This window comes from Equus asinus, chromosome 4 (assembly GCF_041296235.1).
Source record: "Equus asinus isolate D_3611 breed Donkey chromosome 4, EquAss-T2T_v2, whole genome shotgun sequence".
NCBI lineage: Eukaryota > Metazoa > Chordata > Mammalia > Perissodactyla > Equidae > Equus > Equus asinus.
In genome coordinates, this window is record NC_091793.1 from 35380656 (window position 1) to 35406432 (window position 25777).

Genomic DNA, 25777 nt, shown 5'->3' on the forward strand with positions numbered 1-25777 from the left:
ATTTGTTAAGAAGCCCTAGGAAACTAACAATGATTGACTGGATCTAGGGAAAAGGAGCCATTGGGCTCAATCAAAGGTCTGAAGCCTAAGTTACTGGAAGAATGATGTTCTAGTGAAAGAAATGAAAGTTCAGAAGGGAAATTAGCTGTAAGGAATGATTTTAATTTTGACTTCAGCAGTCTAATATAATCATAGGATGGTCAAATGGATGCCTTAGTGTTACAAACATTACAAGACACAAAAGTAACAAAAATCAAAACAATACTGATGCAAAAATCAAAGCTGGGATTCCCCTTTTACCATCCTCTAGCCAAATTCAATGAACTCTTCAATAATCATGCTTAATGACCACTTATCTTTGATACCTTTCTTTTCCTGTGGCTTCTACAACACCACACTATAGCTTCTACCTCTAAGACCATTCCTCTACTAAATCTAGCTCCTTTTTCCAAGTCAATGTAGTTCTTAGTCCTTTTATTTTTCAATCGTCCCCCAAATCTCGTGTCTAATTATACATCTCTAACCTGAATTACTAATCTCTACGCTTTACGTTCCATAATTTCTAGTTATCTACAGAGTGTCTTCACTTAGTCTAGGCCACGTCTATATGGATGCACTGTCATCACTTCATATGTGACATGCGTTTAGTCAAATGTATCTTCTCTTTCTACTCCTCAACTGACACATATTCTTTCCATTATGACAACTCCACTTATATCCTCTCACAGTTAAAATATTTCATATTTTTCTCTTTCTTATTTAGCATCGTATTCTGTAATTTTTTTTCCTTCAGAATATGTCTAGGACTCACTCTTCACCTTCATTCTTATATCACAAGCCCAAATTCCAGACTTAGTTCATTTTAAGTTTATTATAATAGCTTCCGAACTGGTCTCCCTATCTTCAAGCTTTCTTCTCTCGGGCACAGTAGTTCTCAAACTTCAGTGTCCATACAGATCACCTGGGAGTGACTAACAGTGTTCTTTAGGTATTGCATGTTATCTTTTTTCTCCAATTAGATCATATGGTCATCAAGAGCAGGAATTAATCATGGCTTCTATTTTCCCCTCAGTGTATAATATAATGCTAGGCCATACAAAATATTCAATAGATATTTTAAAACGTCAAGACTATGGTTCATTGCTTCTTTAAAAACATTCATGTCTAACCATGTATCTAACCAAGACTTATTTCAGAGAGATATACTTTATCCTAAGGTTGTAGCAAGCAGTCATTTCAAGTGCCTCAAAAGGAAAAGCACAACCCACTGTGCTCATACCAAGAGATCTCTCTTCATACTCACACTTCATAAATGTGTGGGGAAAAATATACAGAGAAGTCATCAATTACAGAAGAGGTCAATTCCTTCTGAGAGCTATAAGACTCTGTTCCATGCCTTTCTCCTAACTTCTAGTGGTTTGCTGGCAATCCCAACTCAAGATATCTGGTCAAGTTTTTCCAAACAAATCAACACAACAAAATATCATCATACAAAGACTATCTAAAAACACTTACCAGAAATGACATAAGCTTTGTGCTTAGAATGTTGGAGCTGTAAACAAACATACTCAGATGGCAGTGAGCCATTTTATTTAGCCCCGAGGAAAAAAAATAAAGCTGCTACTCCCCAGTTATAAGAACCTCTCATAGGAAAGTAACTCGAAAGGATTATGATTTCTGCCTTAGAGTTAATATTTTGTGACTTGTTTTAAGTCTCACTACATAAGAAAGCTATGATTTTTGTCACTTAAAGAACCTAAAAAGTCTTTTGCACTTTTATGAATTATGTTTATGTAATCTCATAGCCATGAAAATTTTCATGTACAAGCATTATCTTTAACTTGAATGTGAAAAGAGTTTGAGTTAAAGAAATTAATTTTATAGTGATTATTTTGCCACAGGAAATAAGACAAGTGGATTATGGCATCAATGAAGAGAAAGCAGTAAAGTATTTGGAATCAAAGAAAGTGGGAAATTAGAAATGTAACCATGTAGAAAGAGCACAAGATTAAGACTAGAAGGATATATATATTGGTCATGGCATTGACTCTTACTAGTCAAGTGATCTTGGCTACCACTTCAGTTTCTTAATCTGTAAAAACTATCTGAATGCTAAGATACCTCCAGCCCTAAAATTCTATATACTTATATACTTTTTTGTATATTTCTATGTCACATATATTGCCTGTTTTTCCACTTTAATTGATGAAAAATTGTAAGCCTCTAGGAAAGTATCCTATATGGTGGGACAACTCTGGGTCATAATTATTCACTGAATTGAGCTTAACAATTTTCTGTAACTTAACATCATAAGCCACAGATGACATTTTTAAAAGTGAAGTGGATATTTACTATGTTCACACCCATCATTTGGCAGGTATTTCAGTAGAAAAAAAAAATTCATCCTAGGTCACAAAACTGATGAAAGGTTATTCTGTGCTTTCTTAAAATATCACTTCCTCCCCTCTTTCTGATATACCTATGATTAGGTGATAAGCTCCCTCACCACTGGATGTCACTTGTGCTCCAAAGGAGTCAACCCAAACTAACCTCAATAATTAGAATCTGATTTCTAAGATACCTATCTCTAAAAACCTCAACACAAAAGTTTCCCTGTGAAAGATAAAATCAGCTCTTATAATTTCTAGCTAAAATCTGGCTTCAGATGCTTCTAGGCCTCAAATAGTATAAGAAAGCATAAGTAGGATTTCTGAGATCATCGGAAGCCATAAAACACTTCACAGAAATCCCATCAATATCCAAACACTGCTCAGTATTTAATATGACCAGAAAAAAAGAAAAGCCATATCCATAGGGGAAAACACTACCATAAGTGTTGATATTTGAGTATAAAACACTGGGATTTCCATATAGTAAATGGTGTTTTCTAATCTCAGTGTTATACTACTTTTAGCATTATAGGAAGAGAAAAGCAATATTCAGAAACCAAAACAGTGGGGACCTAATGACTTTTAGACTTCTCATGTTGTCACTTCAACAATAAGGGCACATTTGGTAGTTACATCTAATAACATAAATAGGTAACTAGGAACTATGTCCTTGGTCTCCAAATTCAGAATATGTAAATAATGCACAGTTCTCTCTTCTTATGCAAATATGAACAGCTAACCTTTCCAATAAACATACAGACATTAAGATACTGCTGTGCTTCTGTCTAGAAGCACCTTCCTCTCATCTCAGACCTTCCGTCTCCCCACAACCAATGCCACTACTAAAGGAACTTAACAAATGGAGACATATCAAATCATTTGTGGTTTTTTTTTAATACTACACCCCCACATCACACACATGTGCCAATCTTGTTGAAAATAACTGCTGAATGACCACCACAGTGAATTATGGTTACTGATGGGGCCAGGCTACATTCCTTGGATTTGCTGAAATAGAAAAAAGTTGTAAATCACTGACTTAGATGAATCATCTGATTACGTTATTTCCTTGATGCCCCGGACTGTTTCCAAGAAAATAAAGTTTTTAGGTTCTAGAGAAAATATACCTCCAAAGGTGAAACATAAAAAAGATTACGGCTGTGGGAACTATCATGGCTGTTTCAGAAGCCAGGGGGAGTCCTAGTTCTTTCTGCTGGGGAAAAGAGATACTTGCTCCTATATTCCTGAATTGGAAACAAAAACGCATTTTAACCACAAAAACGACATTACAAGTGTTAGTTAAGCACAGTTGAAACAGGCCTAATCACCCTGTAATTTAAGTGCAGAATGAGTTAACTAAGACTTGTATGGGCTGGTCTAGAAACTTTACCAAAGAAAAACACTGTTTCTGTGGGAAAACACAATGGCTCTGTACACAAAATTTAGAAACAAACCTGTTGAGCTGTTTGCATTTTCCCAATTTATTTCTGCAAGGTGACAGCAAAATGTCACAACTAAATAACAAATTAAACATACCACTAAAATCTCAGTTTTAATGATAGATTTCATTCTCTTAAAATGGTTAATTACGTTTTATTCTATAGAAATCACTTTAATAAGAACCACTTGCCTTTTTCTGGGCAATTGCAGCTCGCTGCAGTTTCTCTTTAGCTTGATTATACTTTTCTTCTCTGTCAGTGATACGTTCATGAAGCTTATGCTTTTCTTCCAACCACAGTATCTGTTTCTCTTCCAATGTCCTATCAGAAGAATGCATTTTAACTCTTAGGATTAAACAGATATTACCACAAGTATAATCAAACTCACTGCCTGCTTCACCACATCCTTAATTATCTTACTGCAGTCATTCTTGCGTGGCCACATATTTGCTAATACTACCATTACTGAGTACTTCTTATGAGTCAGGCTTAGAACTGCACTTAGAACTGTATGTGTACTATGTCACTTATTCTTCCCAACAACCCCTTGAATTAGGTACTTCTGTCATCTCCATTTTTCACATGAGGAAACTGAGGCTTAAGAGCAGTGAAGTAACTTGCTTAAAGACTTACACCTAATTAACGGCAGGTCACAGACTTGATTACCAGCTGTGAACCAAGATGACCACCAAGTTATCAAAACTGGGCCTAAGAAGGCTGGTTAAAAATCAACCCAAGTACCAAGTCTTAAGGTATGTTTTCTGCTTAGAGTAAAATTCATATAAAAGATATTTTAAGGTAACATCATAACAACTTATATCTTTAAAGCTCTTCTGCATACTTTTATGATTTTTAGTATCATTACCATAGGAGTACAAATGAGATTAACAAACCCTGAAATGTCAGATTACGTGCCTAAGGTCACACTGACTTTAAGTGTCTAAGCTGGGACCAAAATCACATTCAACTGACCCCAAGTTCAGTTATTTTTCTGCTATACAATAATACAAATAACATTCAGAAACCAATGATGAATGACTTAAATTTGCTAGCTATACTCTTATTAGCATTCGTAAACACATTTCAATCAAACATGAAGATTCCAAGATACAAATATCTATTTCTTGCAAAATATAAACAAAATAATGTGGATCCTGTGGAATGTCACAACACATTATGGACAAATATCTTGCTTACTTCCTTTTCTTGAAATTCAACTGCATGTATGAAACAATGGACAAGACTTAAAATATGAAATAACAGAAAAACTGAGGGAAAAATAGTTGTATATGGCAAGATAGCCTTCACAAGAAAGAATCTGAAAAGAATAATGCTTTGCAGATTCAAATAAAAACTTCTAACACTAACAGGTTATAAAGACAAAGCAAGTACAATATAGTAGTTTTCTACCATATCTAAAAATTTTCCAGAGAATATAAGATTTTGAACTTACCAAAATCAACCTCCTACCAGTTTATTATATTGTCTACTACTAATGAATTTTGAGACCAAAAATTATAAACAAACAAATGAGCTTCCCAAAGGGTAATTCTGAGAGATTATAGCTCTAATTCTAGGAAGTAAGTTTTACACATCAAAAAAATTTTTTCTTCTCTGGTATTCAGAAGAATAATTTAGATACTTGAGGTAAGAAATATATTGATTTACTTAATGAATAAAGAAGTTTTTCTCTGATGGTTTTCAGAATGCTGTGGTCAGGCAGAATATTAAAAGGGCTTCTTCCCTAAATGTCTTTTTTTTTTTTTTAAACAATTTAAGAGTCCATAAAGCTCATTCTCTAGAAAGTATATTATCTAAGACCATTGCACACTGTCAAACAGTATTTGTAACTAGTTCCCAAAACACATTCAACATTGGAATCATCATTAAAAGAACTATATATAATATAGCAGAAAGAAGAAATAGTTTGTACTAAAAAAACAGCAAACTCTACTTTTCAACTTCTAGTTGCGCTTTTTCAGCTTGGCTTCTTAAATTTCGGCATTCCTGTTTTAACCTCTCCACCATTTCCTTCAGCATTTGGTTTGAATTCAGCAACTCATTCTCTGACTGTGTGAGTGAGGTCACTTGGATCTGCAAACTACTGATTTGCTTAAAAGAGAAAAAAGAAGAGAAATATAAGGCCACTAAACAAATGCAATAGAGTATGAGAGAGGCAGAGGACACACCAAGCATCTTCCCTCACAAATGCCCCGCCCAACTCATGCCCTTGAGGACACCCTGAAATGAAACAACAAAACAGCAGCAGCGTTAGGATCCACTAGCATAGGATCATTTCTTAATATAACCAGAGAATAAAGAACCATATTCTTCAGCTGCCACTGAGTCCTCTCTCTTCGTCCCAAAATAAGCAGGCCAGAAGGGGTATTAGGAGCAGGGAGAAGCGTTATTAGAAGAACAGGAAGGTGAGAAAAAAGAACCCGACTATTAGAGTCTCCTATTGGACTTCCTCTAGCTTCCTAGGAAAGAAAAGATTTTTTTAAAAGCAGGTCAGCTGGGAAAGCTACTAAGGAAATCGTTCTCCCACTCCCACATACCCTGTAACAAGCAACCATTCCAAGGGCTCTGCTTTCTGAACAGTCAGGAATCGTAAACAGGAAGGATCACTCTCACACTGTTTCTAAATGGTGTCTAAGCATTCTATACAAACAGCGTTGGGCAGAAGAAAGATGCTCCGAGAAACCTAATGAACGGCAGGGCTTCCTTGGCCTCTAGGGCCATTTATCAAGCCATGAAATATCACTCAGACTTTTTCTCCACTCCAATTTACTTTTATATGGGAGTACTTTTTCTCATGAAAAGTAGCTAATTATCCAGTTATAGATTAACAGGTTAGGAAGATCTACACTGCTTTTAAGTTACATCCAAATAACCTTCACTAGGGACACAGTTATATCTACTTTCCCCACAAGCCATTTTACCAATTAATAAAGTGTTCATTTTTCTTTCACTTTCTTTTACCTCTCTTAGCCATTCTCTGAGAATTTTGGAAGCAGAGTCAAGAGACTCAGGATCAAAAGACCCTATCATGAGACTCAAGAGTCAAAAGAAACCAGATTCTTTATGCAATAAATTAAATAAGTGGGAAATAACTCCATTACTTCCTGATGGTAGCAAAAGCCAAATAAGATAGGACGGTATATATCCAAAAAGCAACTGTCAGCAGAATGAAGTAAAATAGTATGTCTCAGATTTCTATTTTAGAATGAATTTCTCCAGGCAGAACTATTCAGTCTTTATTTTTAACTAGAATTGTAAATATTAAATCTGTATTACAGCTGACTGAACAAGCAGCCTTCAAGGAACTTAATACTTCTCCATATCTATAGGATGATGGAAAGCCCAATGCCAATGATACTAGATAACTTCTCTCAGAGTATCAAACATTATGAACTCCTCATAGACACTTAGAAACCATAACTGCATATGCAAAGCAACGACAGCTAGCATGCAATATAAATCCTAAAAATGGAATCTTCACTACTTCATAATTTAAAGGGGAAAAAAACCATTTTAAACAAAAAAGAAAACAGAATTCAGGAAAGAACATTCTTCCATCTTTTACCATGTAAATCTTTCCTAAACCCAAATAACTTTAATTAAAATATAAATTCCCTAGTGGTTACCAGAGGGGAAGAGGGTTGGAGGGCGGGCATAAGGGGCAATGGGGCATATTTATATGGTGACTGACAAATAATAATGTACAACTGAAATTTCAATGTTATAAACTAGCATGGCCTCAATAAAATAAAATTTTTAAAAAAAGTTTCCTTCCATAAATAGAACTCTTGGATTTCACAGGGATATAATAAGAAATAGCTCATGGAATAAGAAATGTAAAGCTACAAGCCAATCACACAAGTAACTTAAAATCTGGATGATCTTTCTAATCAATTTTTAAAATTCAGAATATCAAAATATTGTCCTTTAAACTATGATTTTTAAAAAATCATGGGCCACAGTATATAAATATCTTAAAAACAGCAGTTAGCAAAAGAAGCTTACTAAGCTAGAGCTTAAAAAGGTTTAAACATATTATTTTTACATAACCTCATCAATGTTATCAATTGTAGTAATATTTTCATAATACTGATATGTAAAATTCCAATAAAGATTCAAAACACAGATTTAAAGAAGCACTTAAAAAATAAAAGCAAAACGTTTGCTAAAATCATACCTGTTTCAGGGCAGAATTTTCATTTTTTTCTTTCTCTGCATTCTCAATATCCACAATTTGTTGCTGAAGTTTTAACCTAAAAATCACAACCCAACAAAAGACATTATTAAGAATCCATAGTTAACATATTTCAAGGAACTAGACAATCATTTTACTGAGTACCTCTACTGGCACCAGGCACTGTCTATTCAAAGTGGTAGACAAAGATTCTGACTTCAGGCAGGTAAGTTGTGTTCATATATAACCAAAATGTAACAACTTTCTGCTTCTGCCATGGAAAAATCTACAGACTATGGGTATAGAGAAGATGAGAAATCAAGCCTGTATAGGAAGAGGAGAGAATACACACGGATATAAAAATCTGATGAGTTGGATTTTGATAAACATAGGGAACATCTGGAACTCACGGCCTTGGCTGGAAGAGTACACAATGTGTCGCAGAGACATCAGAAGTAGTCCAGTTTAGGAGAAGCCATCTTACAGCCATGCAGTATTTCACCATCTACAAAATGCTCTCAGATGCACTGCTGCTTCACTCTCACTCTACTAGGTTATGGAGCTCTTAAATGTATCCTTAATGCCTATCATTATGTCTTTAGTATAACAAGCATTTAATTAAGTTGGCCAATTTTAATTGTACTAATTTCTCACAATAATTCTGTGAAAATAAGCAGAGTCATCTTTATTATTATTCCAATTTTAGAGATAAAGAGATTGAGGCTTAGCAAAGTTAGGTCCAAATCAAACAGCTACCAAGAAGCCAAATCAAGACAGGACCCAGGTCTTCAACACTCAAATGCCCCCTCTGCCACTTCATTATGCTGCAATTTTACTGATTTTATTTATTTATTTATTTATTTTGAGGAAGATTAGCCCTGAGCTAACTACTGCCAGTCCTCCTCTTTTTTGCTGAGGAAGCCCAGCCTTGAGCTAACATCCATGCCCATCTTCCTCTACTTTATATGTGGGATGCCTACCACAGCATGGCATGCCAAGCAGTGCCATGTCCACACCTGGGATCTGAACCGGCGAAGCCCGGCCCACCAAGAAGCAGAACATGCAAACTTAATGGCTGCGCCACTGGGCCGGCCCCTAATTTTACTGATTTTAAATTCAGTATTTAAAAGAAAATTATCTAGTACAGGACACCATATTATATTCTATAAAATATATTATGAGCTTTCACCCCTGCGATGAATGAACACTTACATGACTTGTGTGCTCTTCAAAAGGAATGATACATTCTCTGCCTTAAAATGCAGAGCATCTCTGGTGACTAAACGACTAACCTCATGAGAAACATTTTACGTTAATTAGGTTTGACAGGATAGGCCCTTGACCTCTCCCTTTTTAAAATCCTTCAGAAACTTACGGCAAATATACTTCACTTGACACTTATTTATAGTTTTGCGTTATTAGCATGTCTTATCGACCCAATTAGGACTGCTTATTGAGAAGACAACATTCTCAAAGGCCTAGGGCTATGCTTTAAACAGTAATAAGAACTCAATAAATATTTGTTGATGGACTGGAAGAACCAACCCAAATCCTAGATTAGACATTGAAATGTGTAAGACGATTGGACAGTATGACATGGAAGAAATCTTAAGACCCACTGCTTCTTGAGATATTTACATAAAAATGTCAGAAACAATGGATCTAAAGGAAGAAAGCGAGTCTTGCTCTTCCTTTGCTCCTTTGCTGTACTAGTCATACTCTTATTTCACAATTCTAGCCATATTATTGCTCTGTCAAACTTTCTGTACATTGCTCCCTTAAATGTTTATAAATGTTATTAACTAGGTGCTTTTAGGTTACTGAATTAATAAAGGTTTCTTTCTACAAAAACATGAAGATGAAAATAGAGGAGAAAACACTGTGGGTCCTAGGCAAGGTCCAGAGCTGGCAAAGTTAGGCCCCAAGTTTATCTTAGCTCTGGTCAAGATTTTGGATACACTTGATTAAATCAATAAGGAAGAAGACCCAGCTAAGAAAGCATTTGTGGCCTGAATGCTTTCTAAATACGCAGATATGAAGAGAAACAATAATGCTGTACTTACAAAGACTGAAGTCAAAGAAACCAATGGTAAAGAGTATTTGACTATCATTAAAACACGGAAGGAATAAGACATCATTATGGTAGACTATAAGAAATTATACAAAGTTTTCTTCATTTCACTTTGCTGAAGCACTGCTGGGTTAGAATCCAAAACTGACAAGAATTTTTTTTTTTAGGAGAAAATTAGTTCATGATTTAAGATCATTATAGTTAGGATTCTATGACAGAATGGAATTTAAGATCAACAATTAACTTTAGTAGAGATGATCAGCATTTACTGAGTAAGCTCAATGGTCTTAAATCTCAATAACAAAAGAGTTCAAAACAGGTAGATATTATTTTAAAAGGCAGTGCTGCAGATTTAGGAATATAGGATCTCTTTTTTTTTTTTTAAGATTTTATTTTTTTCCTTTTTCTCCCCAAAGCCCCCTGGTACATAGTTGTATATTCTTCGTTGTGGGTCCTTCTAGTTGTGGCAAGTGGGACGCTATCTCAGCGTGGTTTGATGAGCAGTGCCATGTCCGCGCCCAGGATTCGAACCAATGAAACACTGGGCCGCCTGCAGTGGAGAGCGCGAACTTAACCACTCAGCCACAGGGCCAGCCCAATATAGGATCTCTTTTGATTAGAAGATTCTGAGTATTCAAGGTGTGCCACAAGTCAAAAGAAAATAAGTCTTAAAACAGAAGTACAAAGTACAGAAGAAAGTTCAATTGATTTTCATTAGGGAGTCAGCAGAGGTTACATAAAAGAAATGCAATTCGAACTGGACTTTGAAGGCAAAATAAGAGGCTGAGGTAGCGAAATTACAGATATAGTTGAAGAAGAGGATAACTCATGAAGCAAGACTTTAGAGGAAACAAGGGGAGTGGGATTAAGAGCACTGTTCACTTAGGAAGTAAAGGGAGGAACGTTAGTTTCATTAAAACAGAAAGGGAGGAGAGAATGGATGAAGGTACCGAAATTCTCAGATAGTGAGAAGTTGAAAGAATTCATATCCAGGAGCCTTTCCTCACGTCCAAGTGAGAGCACAGCTGAACAGTCAGTAAATAGTTTCCAAGCTGAGTAGGGCAAGGGAACCAGGCTAATGGACTGGAAGAAGAAAAAAAAGTACAAGAGGGGCCACCCTGTGACCCAGCAGTTAAGTTTGCGTATACCACTTTGGTGGCCCAGGATTTCGCCAGTTCGAATCCTGGGCACAGACATGGCGCCACTCATCAGGCCATGCTGAGGCGGCATCCCACATGCAACAACTAGAAGGATCCACAATTAAAAATATACAACTATGTACCGGGGGGCTTTGGGAGAAAAAGGAAAAAATAAAATCTTTAAAAAACAAAAAAAAAAAGTACAAGACCTACCAGTTTCTCTATCTTCAGTTGAGAATGAAGTGGATAAGAAAAAAATTTATGTCTTTGCAGTGATCGGTTCCAAGGGATGAAAAGGTACAAGATATGGCTAAGTGTAGGGGCTGCTAATGTGGAATAAAGATAAAGAATGCCAGAGTGAAGATAAACTAAACTACAGTCATCCCTTGCTATCAGTGGAAGATTGGTTCCAGGAACCCTGCGGACACCAAAATCCACGGATGCTCAAGTCCTTGATATAGAATGAGGTCGTATAATGAATACAGTGGGCCCATATCTGCGGATGCTCGCCCCAAGGTGTTGGATGGGTCAACAATATTAACACTGTAGTGGCTAAGAACAATGGATAGAATGAAGGATAGAAAATTGAAACAATTTGAGCCAGAAGTCAAGGTCCTCAATCACCATTGGGGAATATCCTGTAGGCAAGTAATTGGCAGAGAAAAAGATAGGATAAGATGAATGCAACAAATATCAAAGGAAAAAACATTTTAACCAAAGTTAGTCAAACAATGGAGTGGAGTTCACAAATACCGATTTCCTTTCTTGGTCCCTAGTTGCAGGCGAGAGGAAGGAGAAATAATTTCCACTTAAAAGGGTTGCCTGGTAATATGCCATCCAGACAAAGTCGGGTTTCAGTGAGGGGGTATTTAAAACGAAAAGGTGAGACTGCAAAAAATTCATTGGTAATGGAAGAGAGATTTCAGAGGCTACAGCAAAAATTGTAAAAGGAGAGCTTTAGTAGGTTGGTGGTGAGGAAAAATCAAAAGGTGAAGGATAAGTTGGGGAATGAGAAACTATGAGATCAAGTACTGTATATTTTAAAATTAATTATGGAAATAAAACAAAGAGAAACAGTAGGTGAAGTGGAGGGCCAAGGTACAACAAAGAACGCAACTGTGGAAAAGTTTAAAACATTTGGAATAACAGTGAGATGGAGCCATTCCAAGTTCTCTTCAAAGTACAGGATAGCTAATCATGGTGATTATTGCCTAGGTTTTCCGTGGCAGGCAGCTGATGTGTGTCATTTCAACGTTAACAAATATTTATTGAGTGCCTACAAATGCTGAGCCCAGTCCTAAGTGTTGCAAATATACCAGAGAATAACAAAGACAGAATCTCTATCCTTAAGAAATTTACAGTCCAATAGCACTGGCTGATCAAGCCTTCTTTAATGATGGAAATGTGCAATATTTGCAATATCCAATGATAGTCACTAGCTACATGTACTAGTGCATACTTGAAATGTGGCTAGTACAATTGAGGAAATGAATTTTTATTTTTTATTTTATTTTATTTTATTTTTTTGCAGAAGATTAGCCCTGAGCTAACTGCTGCCAATCCTCCTCTTTTTGCTGAGGAAGACTGGCCCTGAGCTAACATCTAGGCCCATCTTCCTCTGCTTTATATGTGGGATGCCTACCACAGCATGGCTTGCCAAGCGGTGCCATGTCTGCACCCAGGATCCAAACTGACGAACCCCAGGCTGCCAAAGCAGAACGTGTACATTTAACCACTGCACCACTAGGTTGGCCCTTGAATTTTTTATTTAAAAAAATTTTAATTTTAAATTAAACAGCTATATATGTGGCTAGTAATACCATATTACATATGAAGGTTCTAGTGTAACCTCTTGGCTTCATTTGAAGTCAGTTCCCATTATCAAGTGAAAGCAATAGATAGGGCAAGGAAGAGAAGTTGTATTTGTGATTTCTCTATTGTCAAAGATCCCTAGAACAAGTTTCTTGAGAATGGCAGTTCTTCTTATATCAAGCCACTGCAAGCAAAATTCTTGCTTGTGAGCACTGGAAATCGACTCTGGCCACTACTAGCAAAAAGGGACTTTCCCGGGAGGATATAAGAGACTGATTGAATCAACAGGAAACTAGAGAACCAGAACCAGGTTAGAATAACTGACCAGAATTACAAGCAAGGACATGCCACAAGAACTGTCTGATCCTTCAAATGCTGCCACATATTCTTCCATCACTTATTTTGCAGTTCAAATTCTGGAAAATAATTTGCCCAATTGGCCAAATATAAATCTATTCCCTACTAAGATACTATGGAACAAACAATTCATCTCAAGATGGAGTATAAATAGAAAGGAGAATATATTAAATAATAGTTTTGGGTCTTTTAAAAATGTTTCCAAAAACCTTAAGATAAAAATTAGAAAGCCACAGAAAGAACACAGAGCTCTGGCTTTAAGCAATGCAAAAGATAAGGGGTATTCACCACAGGACTTCTTAAATGATCAGTTTCCCTGAGTTAGTTATTGCTCCTATTTCTGCAACTGATCTCCCCTCATTTCCGCTAATAAACTTCACATTACCTCCCCCTCCACAACAACCAAAATAGGCATATAACCTGGGCTGAGTCAGAATGCCCTATCCCCGTGGCCCAGAGATGGGCATGTGAAGCAGGCCTAACGCTTTTCTAGATTTTTCTGACTTGGATCACCAAATAAGAACTCTGTCTTCTTTGATCTCAAAATACAGTGTTGGCCTCACAGAGAATGCAGTAAGAGAGAAGCAGACAAAAGAGTTAGAAAAGAGAGGAGGGAGATGAAAGGAGGGAAGAAGCCACTCTCATCTGACCACATTTGAGTCCGCAGATCCAGGTGTCCATGAGAACAGCACAATCCCTGTACTTTCCACAAATTTATCTTGGCCAATAAAGTCCCTTTTTCGCTTGAGTTAGCTGGAGTTGGGTTACTGTCATAACTAAAAATTGACTAGATACTTTATTTAAAATCCTGTAATTTTTACATGTTTTTAATTTACAGGTAACTTTATAAATTTTAAACTCATTGTGGGGTGGGACAGCTTTTTGAAATAAAGAATTCTATTAGAATAATAATTTTATTATTTAGTCTAGTGGTGAAGAAACTACTTTAATGAAGAGAGTGGTATGTTGTTAACAATTTAAAGCATCTGCCAAAGCAGTGATTAATCTTACTTCTCATGGATATTTGCTATTTCTAAATAAATGGATATTTCTGCTTTACATGATTTAGACTTTTCATTTCCTTAGCAAGACCTTTTTCTCCATAAGTAGTCTCTTTCTAACCTATCACATATTCTAAATAAGTTGCAACTATGATTATTTTAATGAATGATCAAAATAGACATGGTTGATGTTGCTAGACTTACAAATCAGAAAATCAGAAATTCCATGGGAAAAACACAATTGTAAACCATTAAATTAAAAAGAGTCATGCAAATTTTGTGAATTACTCCTTTTGCTATATTTTATGTTGATTACTATGTCCTTATTTTAAAATAAGTTGGGGTCAGCTACACATTATAAATGATCTGTACAAACTGAAGAGGAATCAAAGAAAAATTACCAAAGTGACCAATGGCATAGAAAATGATTAATATTAAAGAAGAACTAAAGGAATGAAAGCTGTTTTATATAGCAAAAAGACAAAAAACCTAAGGGTCAAGTTCATTATTGTCCTCAAGTAATGACAGAATACTGAACATTTTATCACTATGGCAACAGAAGCCCAAACCAGGAGAAACAGGCTTACATTTTAATAAAAGATCCTAACTGGCCAAGCTGTGGGACCATAATAGGATAAAACATTAGAGTGAGGTTCCTGGGGAGAATCTCTCTCTCTTTTCTGGAGATGGTAAAGGAAGAGATTAAAAAAAAAAAATTTACCTATACTGAACAGTTAAAAAATGTACCAATCTAAAAACAAAGAGTAGGCCAAGACTGGCTCTCAAAAGCCATTACAGATTTATGATTCTAGAATTGTAGCAGCTAACATTTAAATTAATAGTTCATAAAACCTGACATTCATAAATAACACCTATGTCTCTCTGCCTGAGGCCATTCTCTCCTCAGTAATGAGAATCAAAAACCTTGTCCCAAAACATAACATACAACTTATTGAACATGATTTTTAAAAACCTCTCAACTTTCTTGTATGTATTTAGGAAGTCATTAAGATTTTAAAATTTTAAAAAGCACATATACGGGACTTCCAGGTAGTTGAAGATAACAGCAGATGTCTAGTTCTATGTTATCCATACATAGCGCAAAACAATACAGAACAGCAAGGAGAATAACGCCACACAAAACTACATGCTTTGCATAACTGGAAAAAAGAAAATGCTCAAACTTCGAAACATCTGTAAGTAAAAAAAGGAAAATAATTCTAAATCCCAGCAAGCGCCCACTCACGCTCCTGCCTGGAAGTCTTAGCGATGAGCATGGGCTCACTGCATGGGAATGGACTTAATTCATCCATTAAAATAAAAAGATGTCTAATTTGGCTCCAAAGCAAGACCCAACTATATTCTATACATTTAAAAAACAAAGTGATTCAGAAGGACTAAAAATAAGCGGATAAACAAAGGCAGACTAGGCAAATGGAAACAAGAAAACGGGAGTAATGATGATATCAGACAATGTGGAATTCAAGCTAAAAAAAAAAATTAAATGACAAAACTAAAAGCACTTTTAAATGCTAAAAGACACAATTCACAATTAAGATATGACTTATGATTATCTATACACCAAATAATACAGCATGATGCAAATAATACACCCTTATGATGCAAAAAACTACAAGAAAGTCAAGGAGTCAGAGAAATAATAATAATAATAATAGGAGACTTTAATATACCACTGTTTGTACAAGACAAATAAGTGGACCAAAAAAATAAGTACACACAGTTAATAAGGTAGATCTTATGGATGTAGATATCAAACTTTATACTCTTATATTTGAGCACTTTCTTTTCTAGTCCTTAGGTAACACTCATAAAAATGGATCATGTATTACAGGAAAGAAACTGGGGTGAGGCAAGTGAGGTGCCAAGGGTACAAAAGTTATGGAGACGCACTCTAGGGTTCCTGCAAGTGCAGTGTCAACATATACAAGTGAGTGGCTCCTTAAATTTTTCACCCTGGGTGCCTCTCTTGCTTTACCCTAGTCCTGGCCGTGATATATCAGGTCACAAAGAAAACATCAGTGTGTTCCATAAAGCAGAAATAAGAGAAATACTACTCTCTGATCACAGTGCAATAAAACTAGAAATTAACAACAAAATAAAAAAACAAAAAAGCATTCCCATCTGGAAATTCAAAAACCTTCTGTTATGGACTGAATTGTGTCTCTACAAAATTCGTATGCTGAAATCCTAGCCTCCAGTACTTTAGAATTTCCCTTGAATTCAGAATTAGTGATTGTATTTTGAGATAGGGCCTTAAAAGAGGTAACAGGTTAAATGAGGTTATATGGGTGGGTCCTAATCCAACATGACCAGTATCCTTATAAGAAGACAGAGGTACCAAGGATACATGTGCAGAGAGGAAATGCCATGTGAGGATGCAGCAAGAAGGCAACCATCTGCTAGCCAAAGAGAGAGGCCTCAGGAGAAACCAAATCTGCCACTACTTTGAGATCTCAGATTTCTATCCTCCAGACTGTAATAAAATACATTTCTGCTGTTGAAACCACCCCATCTTTGGTATTTTGTTATGGCAGCCCTAGCAAACTATTAGTTTCACTTTCTATTAAACAACTACACCTCCTATTAATACATCTTCTATTAAACAACTCTTGGGTGAAAAGAAAAATACAAATTGAAATTAGAGAATTTCTAAAAAAATAACTTAATTAAAACATTATATATAGTCTATAGGATACAGTGAAAGCAGTGATAAGAAAATTCACAGCACCAGACACTTTTACCAATAAAAATGAAAGAATTAACATTAGTTGAATTAAATTCCCAACTCAAAAAATAACCAAAAAATGAACAAAGTAAATAAAAGAAAGCACAAAGTATATAACATGATCTTAGAAAACTTAAGAATCCACAAAGCACCTAGTAGAAAATACATGACATTAGCAAGGTCATAGGATTCAAGGTCAATACATAAAAGTTAACTAACTGTACTTCTGTATGCTAGCAATAAATAATTAGCAAAATTTAAAAGAAAAAACTCTATTTATAATCACATAAAAATGCTTAGGAATAAAATGTAACACAAGATGAGCATGACATATACAAGGAAAATGACCAAAACTCTGATGATAAGAATTAAAGATGACCTAAATAAACGGAGAGATAGGCCATGTTCATGGATTGGATAGACTTAACATTGTTGAAATGACAACTCTCCTCAAACTGAGCTACAGATTCAACGTAATCTCAATTAAAATCTTAACAAGGCTTTTTGGAAAAGGTTGACAAGCTGATTTTAAAATTGATGTTTTAAAATTGATGTAGACAGGCACAGGACTCAGAAGAGCCAAAACAATCTGGACAAAAAAGAACAAGGTAGAGGACTTGTTATTACCTGAATCAAACTTAACATAAAGCTACAGTAGTCAAGACAGACATACAGATCAACGAAATAACCAAGTTTAAAAACAGACACACACTTATATGGTCAACTGATTTTCAACAAAGGTACCAAAATAATTCAGTGGGGGAAAAGACAGTCTTCAACAAATGGTTCTGGAAGAACTGGATACCTATATAGAAATAAAAAATGAATGCCTACCATCGCCTCACACCATGTAAAAATTAACATGAATTGGACCATAAAACCTAAACGTAAAAACCAAAATATTAATCTTTTATAAGAAAACATAAGAGAATTCTTTGTGACACAGGATTAAGCAGAGATTTCCTAAACAGAATACAAAAAGCACACACTAGAAAAGAAACTGACAAAATATTTCATCAAAATAAACAATTCTGCTTTTGACAGACACAATTAAAAAAGCAAGCAAGCCACAGACTGGGAAAAAATATTTGTAAAACATGTATCTGACACAGGGCTTGAATGCAGAATACATAAAGAGCTGTTACAACTCAATAAGTAGGTAACTTCCCAATTTTAAAAATGGGCAAAATATTTCAACAGACACTTCACAGAAGTGAAGTCGCGTATTAGCACATTAAAAGATGCTAAACATCACTAGCCAGCCATCAGGGAAAACCAAATTAAGACCACAGTAACATATTACTATACATCTGCTAGAATTATTAACTTAGCCTGATAATAACAAGTGTCACTAAACGTGTGAAACAAGTGGAACTTTCATACATTGCCACTGGGAATGAAAAGCAGTACAACTACTTTGGAAAACAGTATTGTTATATGTTATAAAATTAAATATACATGTACATATGACTCCGCATTCTCATTCTTATTTAACCAAGAGAAATAAAAACATATGTTCACACAAAGACTTGTACATGAATGTTCATAACAGCATTATTCATAATAGCTCCAAACTACTAACAACCCAAATATTTGGTCATAAAAAGAAGAATGGATAAACAAATCATGTTATATTCATACAATGGAATCCTAATCAACAATAAATAGGAATGAACTACTGATATATGCAACAACATATGGAAAAATCAGGCACTGCCTAAGACTGGGGATCGGGGAGGACAAGCACAAGGACACATGAGGAAATCTTTAGGGTGATGGAACTTTCTATGCTTTTATTGTGATGATTACACAACTGCACACAATTACAAAAAATTCATCAAATTGTACATTATTTAAAGGGTGAATTTTAATTTATGTGCCTTGAACGTTAATAAAACTACAGAAACTTTTTAGTGGCAAAAAACACGAAGTTGTCAAGATGAAAGCAGAAATTAATGAGGTAGAAAATAAAAAACAGTTGATTCAACAAATCAAAATCCTAGTTTTAAAAAAACAGTGGAGGGAGCCAACCCCATGGCTGAGTGGTTAAGTTCGCATGCTCTGCTGCGGTGGCCCAGGGTTTTGCCAGTTCAGATCCTTGGCACAGACATGGTACCACTCATCAAGCCATGCTGGGTGGCATCCCACATGCCACAACTAGAAGGACCCACAACTGAGAATATACAGCTATGTACTGGGGGGCTTTGGGGAGAAAAAGGAATAAAATAAAATCTTTAAAACAACAACAACAACAAAAAACCCACTGGAGGCCAACCCAGTGGTGTAGTGGTTAAGTGTGCACGCTCCGCTTCTGCAGCCTGGGGTTCACAGGTTCAGATCCCAGATGTGGACCTACACACTGCTCATCAAGCCATGCTCCTCAAAACAGAGGAAGACTGGCACAGATGTTAGCTTAGGGTCAATCTTCCTCACCAAAATAAATAAATAAATAAATAAATAGATAAATAAATAAATAAATAAAATTTTTAAAAAACACTGAACTGTATGCTTAAAAATGATTAAAATAGTAAATTTTGCTATGTATATTTTACCACAATAAAACATAAAATAAACAAAGCACTCGCTGGCTTGATTAAGAAAGAGAGGAAGAAAGTACGTATACAAAATAAGAAAGGACCAAGGGAAAGTAAGCATTGAAAGAGAAGAAATTAAAAAATAAAATACTTTGCAGACCTCTATGCAAATAAATTTGAAAACACAGATGCAATGAATAATTTCTTATGAAAACAGATTATCAAAATTGATCCCAATAAAGATGGAGAGCTTAAACAGGCTGATTTCCACAGAAGACACAGATAATTATTCCAGATATTAAGGTTGGTTCAAGATTAGGGAATCCATTAATATACTATAGTAACAGTGCTAAGGGAGGAAAAATCATGATTGTCTCCAGAGATGCTGAAAAACTTTTGAAAATTTTCAATATCATGCCTAAATTATTACTGTTTGTCAAGTGATGTTTTCCTATTTCCATCATTCCTTCTACATTTATTAGTTGGAATTCTCCCGAAAAGAGCTTTCCCCTCTCTCTAAATATTTAATATTATATAAATTTGGATACATGGATTCTTATTCTATGGGTTTTAATCCTTTATTGTAATTTGTTTTGTTGCTCAAATTGTCTCAGATTTGGCCAACAGATGCTAAATTAGTGGAAGAATATATGATGAGAAAATCTAAGAATATTAACATAGTCTCAAAGTATCTCCCCATAAGATAATTATATATTACAAAGAGGAAAAAAAAGTCATCTTATAATGAAAAAATCTGGCAGATACTACCTTAACCAAGTGATCAAAGTTAACATCACCAGTAAAGGCACAAATTATGTACCTTCTGATATGATGCACTGAGGACACGTGACTTTGACTTTGGTGTTATTTTTGCTAAAAACGAATAACCTGAATTTAATCATAAAGAATATAAGATAAACTCAAATTGAGGGATAATCTACAAAATAACTGGCCAGAACTCTTGAGAAGTATTAATATGCCCAAGATTACAGGAGACTAAGTAAAGACAATGTGTGATTCTGGATTGGATCTTGGACCACAAAAAGGACATCAGTGGGACAGCTGGTAAGATATGATTAAAGACTACAGGCTTGATAATAGTAAATATTTGATTGCCTGATTATATTAACGTTAATTCCTTAGTTTTGATTATTGTAACATGGTTATGTAAGATGTTAATATTCGGAGATCTGGGTGAAAATTATACAGGAATTCTTTGTACTACTTTTACACTCTTTCGTTATCTCTGAAATTATTTCAAAATGAAAAGTATAAAAAATATATATATGCATATATAACCTAATACTCTGAAGTTCCCTTCTGGCCGACTCTTCTGCCATCTGTGAAGCCCGCAATTTCTGTTCACACTGATCCTTTTCAGATTGCCTCCAGACATCATGTTCCACTTTCATTTTCTCTAAATCCGCTAATCTGTTCTCAAGTTCTAGCCTAAAACAAGAGAGACAATAATTACATTATAAGAACTACGATAAGGATGATATGACAGCAAAATATTTCCATTTGTGAGGAGATTTAACAGAAAATAAAGCAATTAAGTACTTACTTTTCATCTTGTAATACCACAAGTTTTTGATAACCTTCTTCCTTGGCAGCTTGTACTTTACGTATTAATTCACGATCCTTTTCTACTAAGAGCGTTTTGTGGTGTTCAACAGCTGATTTGAGAATTTCATTGTCTGACTGTAATCCTAGTAAGTTTTTTAAGGAGAAAAATGTACTATATTCAATGTTACCAAGATGAAAAACCACAATTAACAGCAAGCATTCATAAGCTGGCAAGACAATTAAAAGGGTAGAAAGTAAGTCTCTCTGGGTATATATTCTCAAAGATCTTTACACTACTGATAAATTTTTCTTAAGAACAAAACAGACTGAAATTAAAGAGTTAATTTTTCTTTCATTATTTTATTTAGCATACACACACAAAAACTTTCATGTTGAGAGCTGAAAACATCAACCTGGATGATATCCAAAGAGGTTTAAATACTTCACCTCTAAAAGGGTTCCGTAACCTAAGCCCCCTGCAGACAGCATCATCATAAAGCTGGCTGGAAGCAGAGTGAACAAATCATAGAACCCTTCAAAACCTATCATTCTAGCAGAACTGTCCAATTTCTAGTAGAAATATAAATTGGAAACTTTCAAGTTTGTCCAATGAATTCACAAATCTTCCTCGTAATGAGATGGCAAGTGTTTTGGAGATGCAGTGACTAAAACAAATTCATATCTAACTCAAAGTTAAAAAAGAATGCAGAGCTGGATCTCAACCACTAAGTTCCTAAAAAAATTTACTCCCTAACTCTACAGAAATCCATCAGTAAATATCAAGTAGAAATTAATAATGAAGACAATCATTCATCATAAGCTCTGTCTGAAACTACAGAGGCCAGTTCAACTAGACCAAATCAAGGACACTTATAACCCTAAAGCAGCTTATTTAAGCACTTATAAAAGTCAGAAATAATATAATTTCTGAGGAATCTTGATGACAGGGATATTCTAAGACTAAACTGGAGCTTAAAAATAAGCCTAGACTGAATCATGTTCAATAACTGGCCTAGGGTCTATATAAACAATCTTAAAAACTTAAAAATTTGGCCTGAAACCCACCTATGTTCCCCACATTCTTTAGACTTAAAATTGCCTGGAACTAATAATCACATCATCTAAATAGATTTAAAATTATAAACCCAAGAAGTATGAATTCCTTTTGTAAAGTTTCACTTAATTTATGTCTTAATCAAATAACTATGATATAAACATGATTGATTTTTTTAACATGTTAGATCACAGAATGTTCAACACATAAACAAAAACAACCCATATGTGCTCTAAGATTAAAATTCAATTAAGCTGAAAATCTGGAAACAAAAATTCAGTCTGACCTATTTTAATAATTTGAGTTTATATGTGAAAATAATAGTAAAAAGCATGGGAAATCATATATTACCATCCAGTTCACTTTGAATCTTATTCCTTTCTCTTTCTAGCTCACTCTTAGCTCTTGCTGCCTCCAATTTGATGTCTGTTATTTCTAGTTTGTTTGAATGTTTAAGTTCTTTTACCTGTTGATAATTAGAAATTAAAATTACTATTGGTCATTTTCTTGCCATTAAGCGCTTCCCCAAAAACCTTAGTAGAAATGAGAAAACGTTTTGGTAGCAGAGTACAGAGGGTAAGTGACTTCTAGGAGGGAAGGTGCTTCAGTGCCTGTAACAGTACTTGGCACCAAGAAAACAGTCTTTTCCAAATAGAATTGAGTCATTTCTTTACAAATATCTGGATGGGGTAATCTGGCTTAATCTCGCCTTAAAGACTTAACTACCAGTACCTAAAATCCAACAGTCAATGACTGACACATCTTCAGAAAAAAAACTAAAACGCTCTTTTAAAAAAAGTGGTGATAAGAAGGCATTCTAGGTATAAGTAACAGCACGCAAAATGTTATACGCTTACAACATCACAGTCTACTCAGAAAACAAGCAATGTGTTATAGGTAGAACAGAAGGTGTGAAATCCAAACTTTATATGCCATACAAAAGGGCTGTGCACACTGTTAGCTATTGAAGGTGTTGTTTCTGAAACAAAAGAAGCTATTGTTTCTGAAACAAATGTTAATTCTCATTGCAAATGTGTTGGATTAAGAAACTGAAAGTAAAGAAACCAATTATGAGGCAAAGGATTGACAAAGGGGGCAAGAAGGAAGAATTAATTGAATTTGGTGACTAAATAATGTGTGTGTATGGGTGGCAGTGGGAGGAACAAGAATAAAACATATATATAAATCAAATTTTTAAAGCCCAAAGTGAATGTAAACAATTGTCAATATTTTCCATATAATTAATCCATCACATATCAACTTTAGTTTTCCCAAAGGCATCCTTTTTGAAAGTTGAATAATTCTAGTTCATAAGTAGTATTCCTTCATTCAGTCAATAAATATTTATTGAGCATCTATTATGTGCCCTAGCACTGCTTTAGGAACTGGGGATACAGCAGCAAACAAGAAAGCTTTGTCTCTCCAACCATCTGTACCAATCTCTCACATTTTCCATATCCCTTCCCTTTGATAAGGTGCTTCTAAAGTTAAGTACAGTACTATAATGAGGATTTCACTAATACAGACAATAGGTTAGCTAACCCTGCATTCCAACATATTACTATACTAATATATATAACCAGGAAATCATAGTAGAAAACCACAAATAGATATAACCCAAACATGTAAAATGTGAGATTGTGGGAACAGGAGGATAAAGGATAATTTACTTGAGTGCAATAAAAATCTATAAAAACTGGATATGGGAATTAGAAACAAATCAGGAAGAGGTCCAAGAGCCAAAGAGAGCAAGGATGAGAAACAGAAGTGTCTCACTGAAGAGACTCCATCCATGAAAGGTCTTCAAAACGATGCAAGGAATGGTGTAGGGCAAAATCCTCGCTTAAAGGAAGCAAATAGAAAAGCAAGTACTGTGCTGCCTCCGTACTGCTAACCACACAAAGGCGCATCCCTCCAAATTAACTTGTAGATTTTTAAATGACACTACATAAAATTAATAACTTGTGCTGACATCAGTTTTGTATTTTTAAATCATTCTGAAGTTCTTTTCTATGAAAGCAAGTCTCATAGAACAATGTTTAACTACATGAAAGCAGCTAAGAAATTGTATTTATTTTTAATAAACTTTCTGTAGTTGGGTTTTACTACATTATAATTTCACCAACAGACAGAATTTAAACTATAAATGCTTTAAAATTTTGAAGAAATACAACTACAATGAAAATCCAATTTCTATGACAAATGCAGTTATAACCTGCTATTATATACTAACAGTAAAAGGTTAAGAATGACAAAGCAGTTCATTAACAAACCATGTTGCAGCTACTTTAAATACAAGGTGGAAAATTAGAGCCATCTTATTTTGTAGAATCTTGATTCATTTCAACAAGAAGAACTACAAAATACATAAAAACCTATTTCTTAATTCATTGCACCCTGAGATTTACTGAAATGAGAAAACATTTTTCAACTAAACTAATAATTATTGAAACTTAAAGAATACTGGATAGGAAGTCAAATGCGTGAAGTCTGTCTTCAGACGTATTTTTATTATTAAACTAGTGGTATATGCCCAAGCAAGGTACCTGTCCTCTCTGCATTCAAATTTACTCATCTATGGACCTAGATGAGTTTAAGTTTTTCTTCAGTGCCACACTTCCATAATCCTAAAATAATGAATGCACTTATACTAATCGTTAGCTTCCTAAAAATATATTTAAAAGAATTATTTTCCTTATTAAAAATGAAAAACTTACATATTTATTACTTAGATATGACAAATAGTAGTGTTTTCTATGAATAATTTGAACCAAATCCCAAATAGTCATAATCAAGTTTCTACCTGCCTCTAGATCCCTGGTTCTTAACCTTCTTTGTGATCAGGCCTCAAGACTCCTAGGAAAACTAGGGATCTCAGGGATCTTTTCCTAAACAGAATGTTAAAATGATGCATGTAATTTCAAGAGATTCACAGATTCACAGTCTTCTGAAGCTTCCAGGGGCCAACCTATCCAGTTTTATTTTTCCCCCACAGTATTTTCTACGTAGATTCTGGCCTTTATGTTGTGAATTTGTTTTACACTTTTGACACAATAGAAGCAAGTATTCAGAGATCACTGCATAGTACTACCAACAAAACTTTAAGAAATGTAAAAAGGGCAACAGTAGGCATTTTACAGGGGTTCAGAATCTGTAAATTACACATACACACACAGAGACATGCAAGAAAACAAATATGTAAGCAAGAAATACAAACATAGTTGAAAAAAATGTATTACTCAAGAAGCTCTTGATGCAAAATCCAAAGAGATAGTACTTAAATTTGATCTTTTCCAAGGTCTGAGATGGAATGACCTTATTAACCCAGCCAATAAGAATAATTCTGTGGGATGACTACTTTAAAACTGTATATTTTATTGGAGTTCTAAGGATCAAATACTTTATGAGGTAACTAGAAGAATTTATCTCTATGAATGTGAAATATCTTTAACGTTACCAGTTTCAGGCCATCT

The 25777-nt window shown here is 34.9% G+C and overlaps 1 protein-coding gene across 1 annotated transcript in view; it reads right to left on the bottom strand.

Annotated features, from left to right (window-relative positions):
- The window catches only part of CEP83 (centrosomal protein 83), a 108050-nt gene that overhangs the window by 13416 nt on the left and 68857 nt on the right, over window positions 1-25777 (bottom strand). Inside the window, exons 8-13 of the mRNA XM_070507059.1 lie at window positions 22656-22770; window positions 21249-21393; window positions 20984-21133; window positions 8028-8103; window positions 5784-5941; window positions 4021-4150 (exon numbers count right to left, since the gene is read on the bottom strand). Coding sequence (XP_070363160.1) covers window positions 4021-4150; window positions 5784-5941; window positions 8028-8103; window positions 20984-21133; window positions 21249-21393; window positions 22656-22770 — 774 coding nt within the window. The remainder of the gene's footprint in view (window positions 1-4020; window positions 4151-5783; window positions 5942-8027; window positions 8104-20983; window positions 21134-21248; window positions 21394-22655; window positions 22771-25777) is intronic.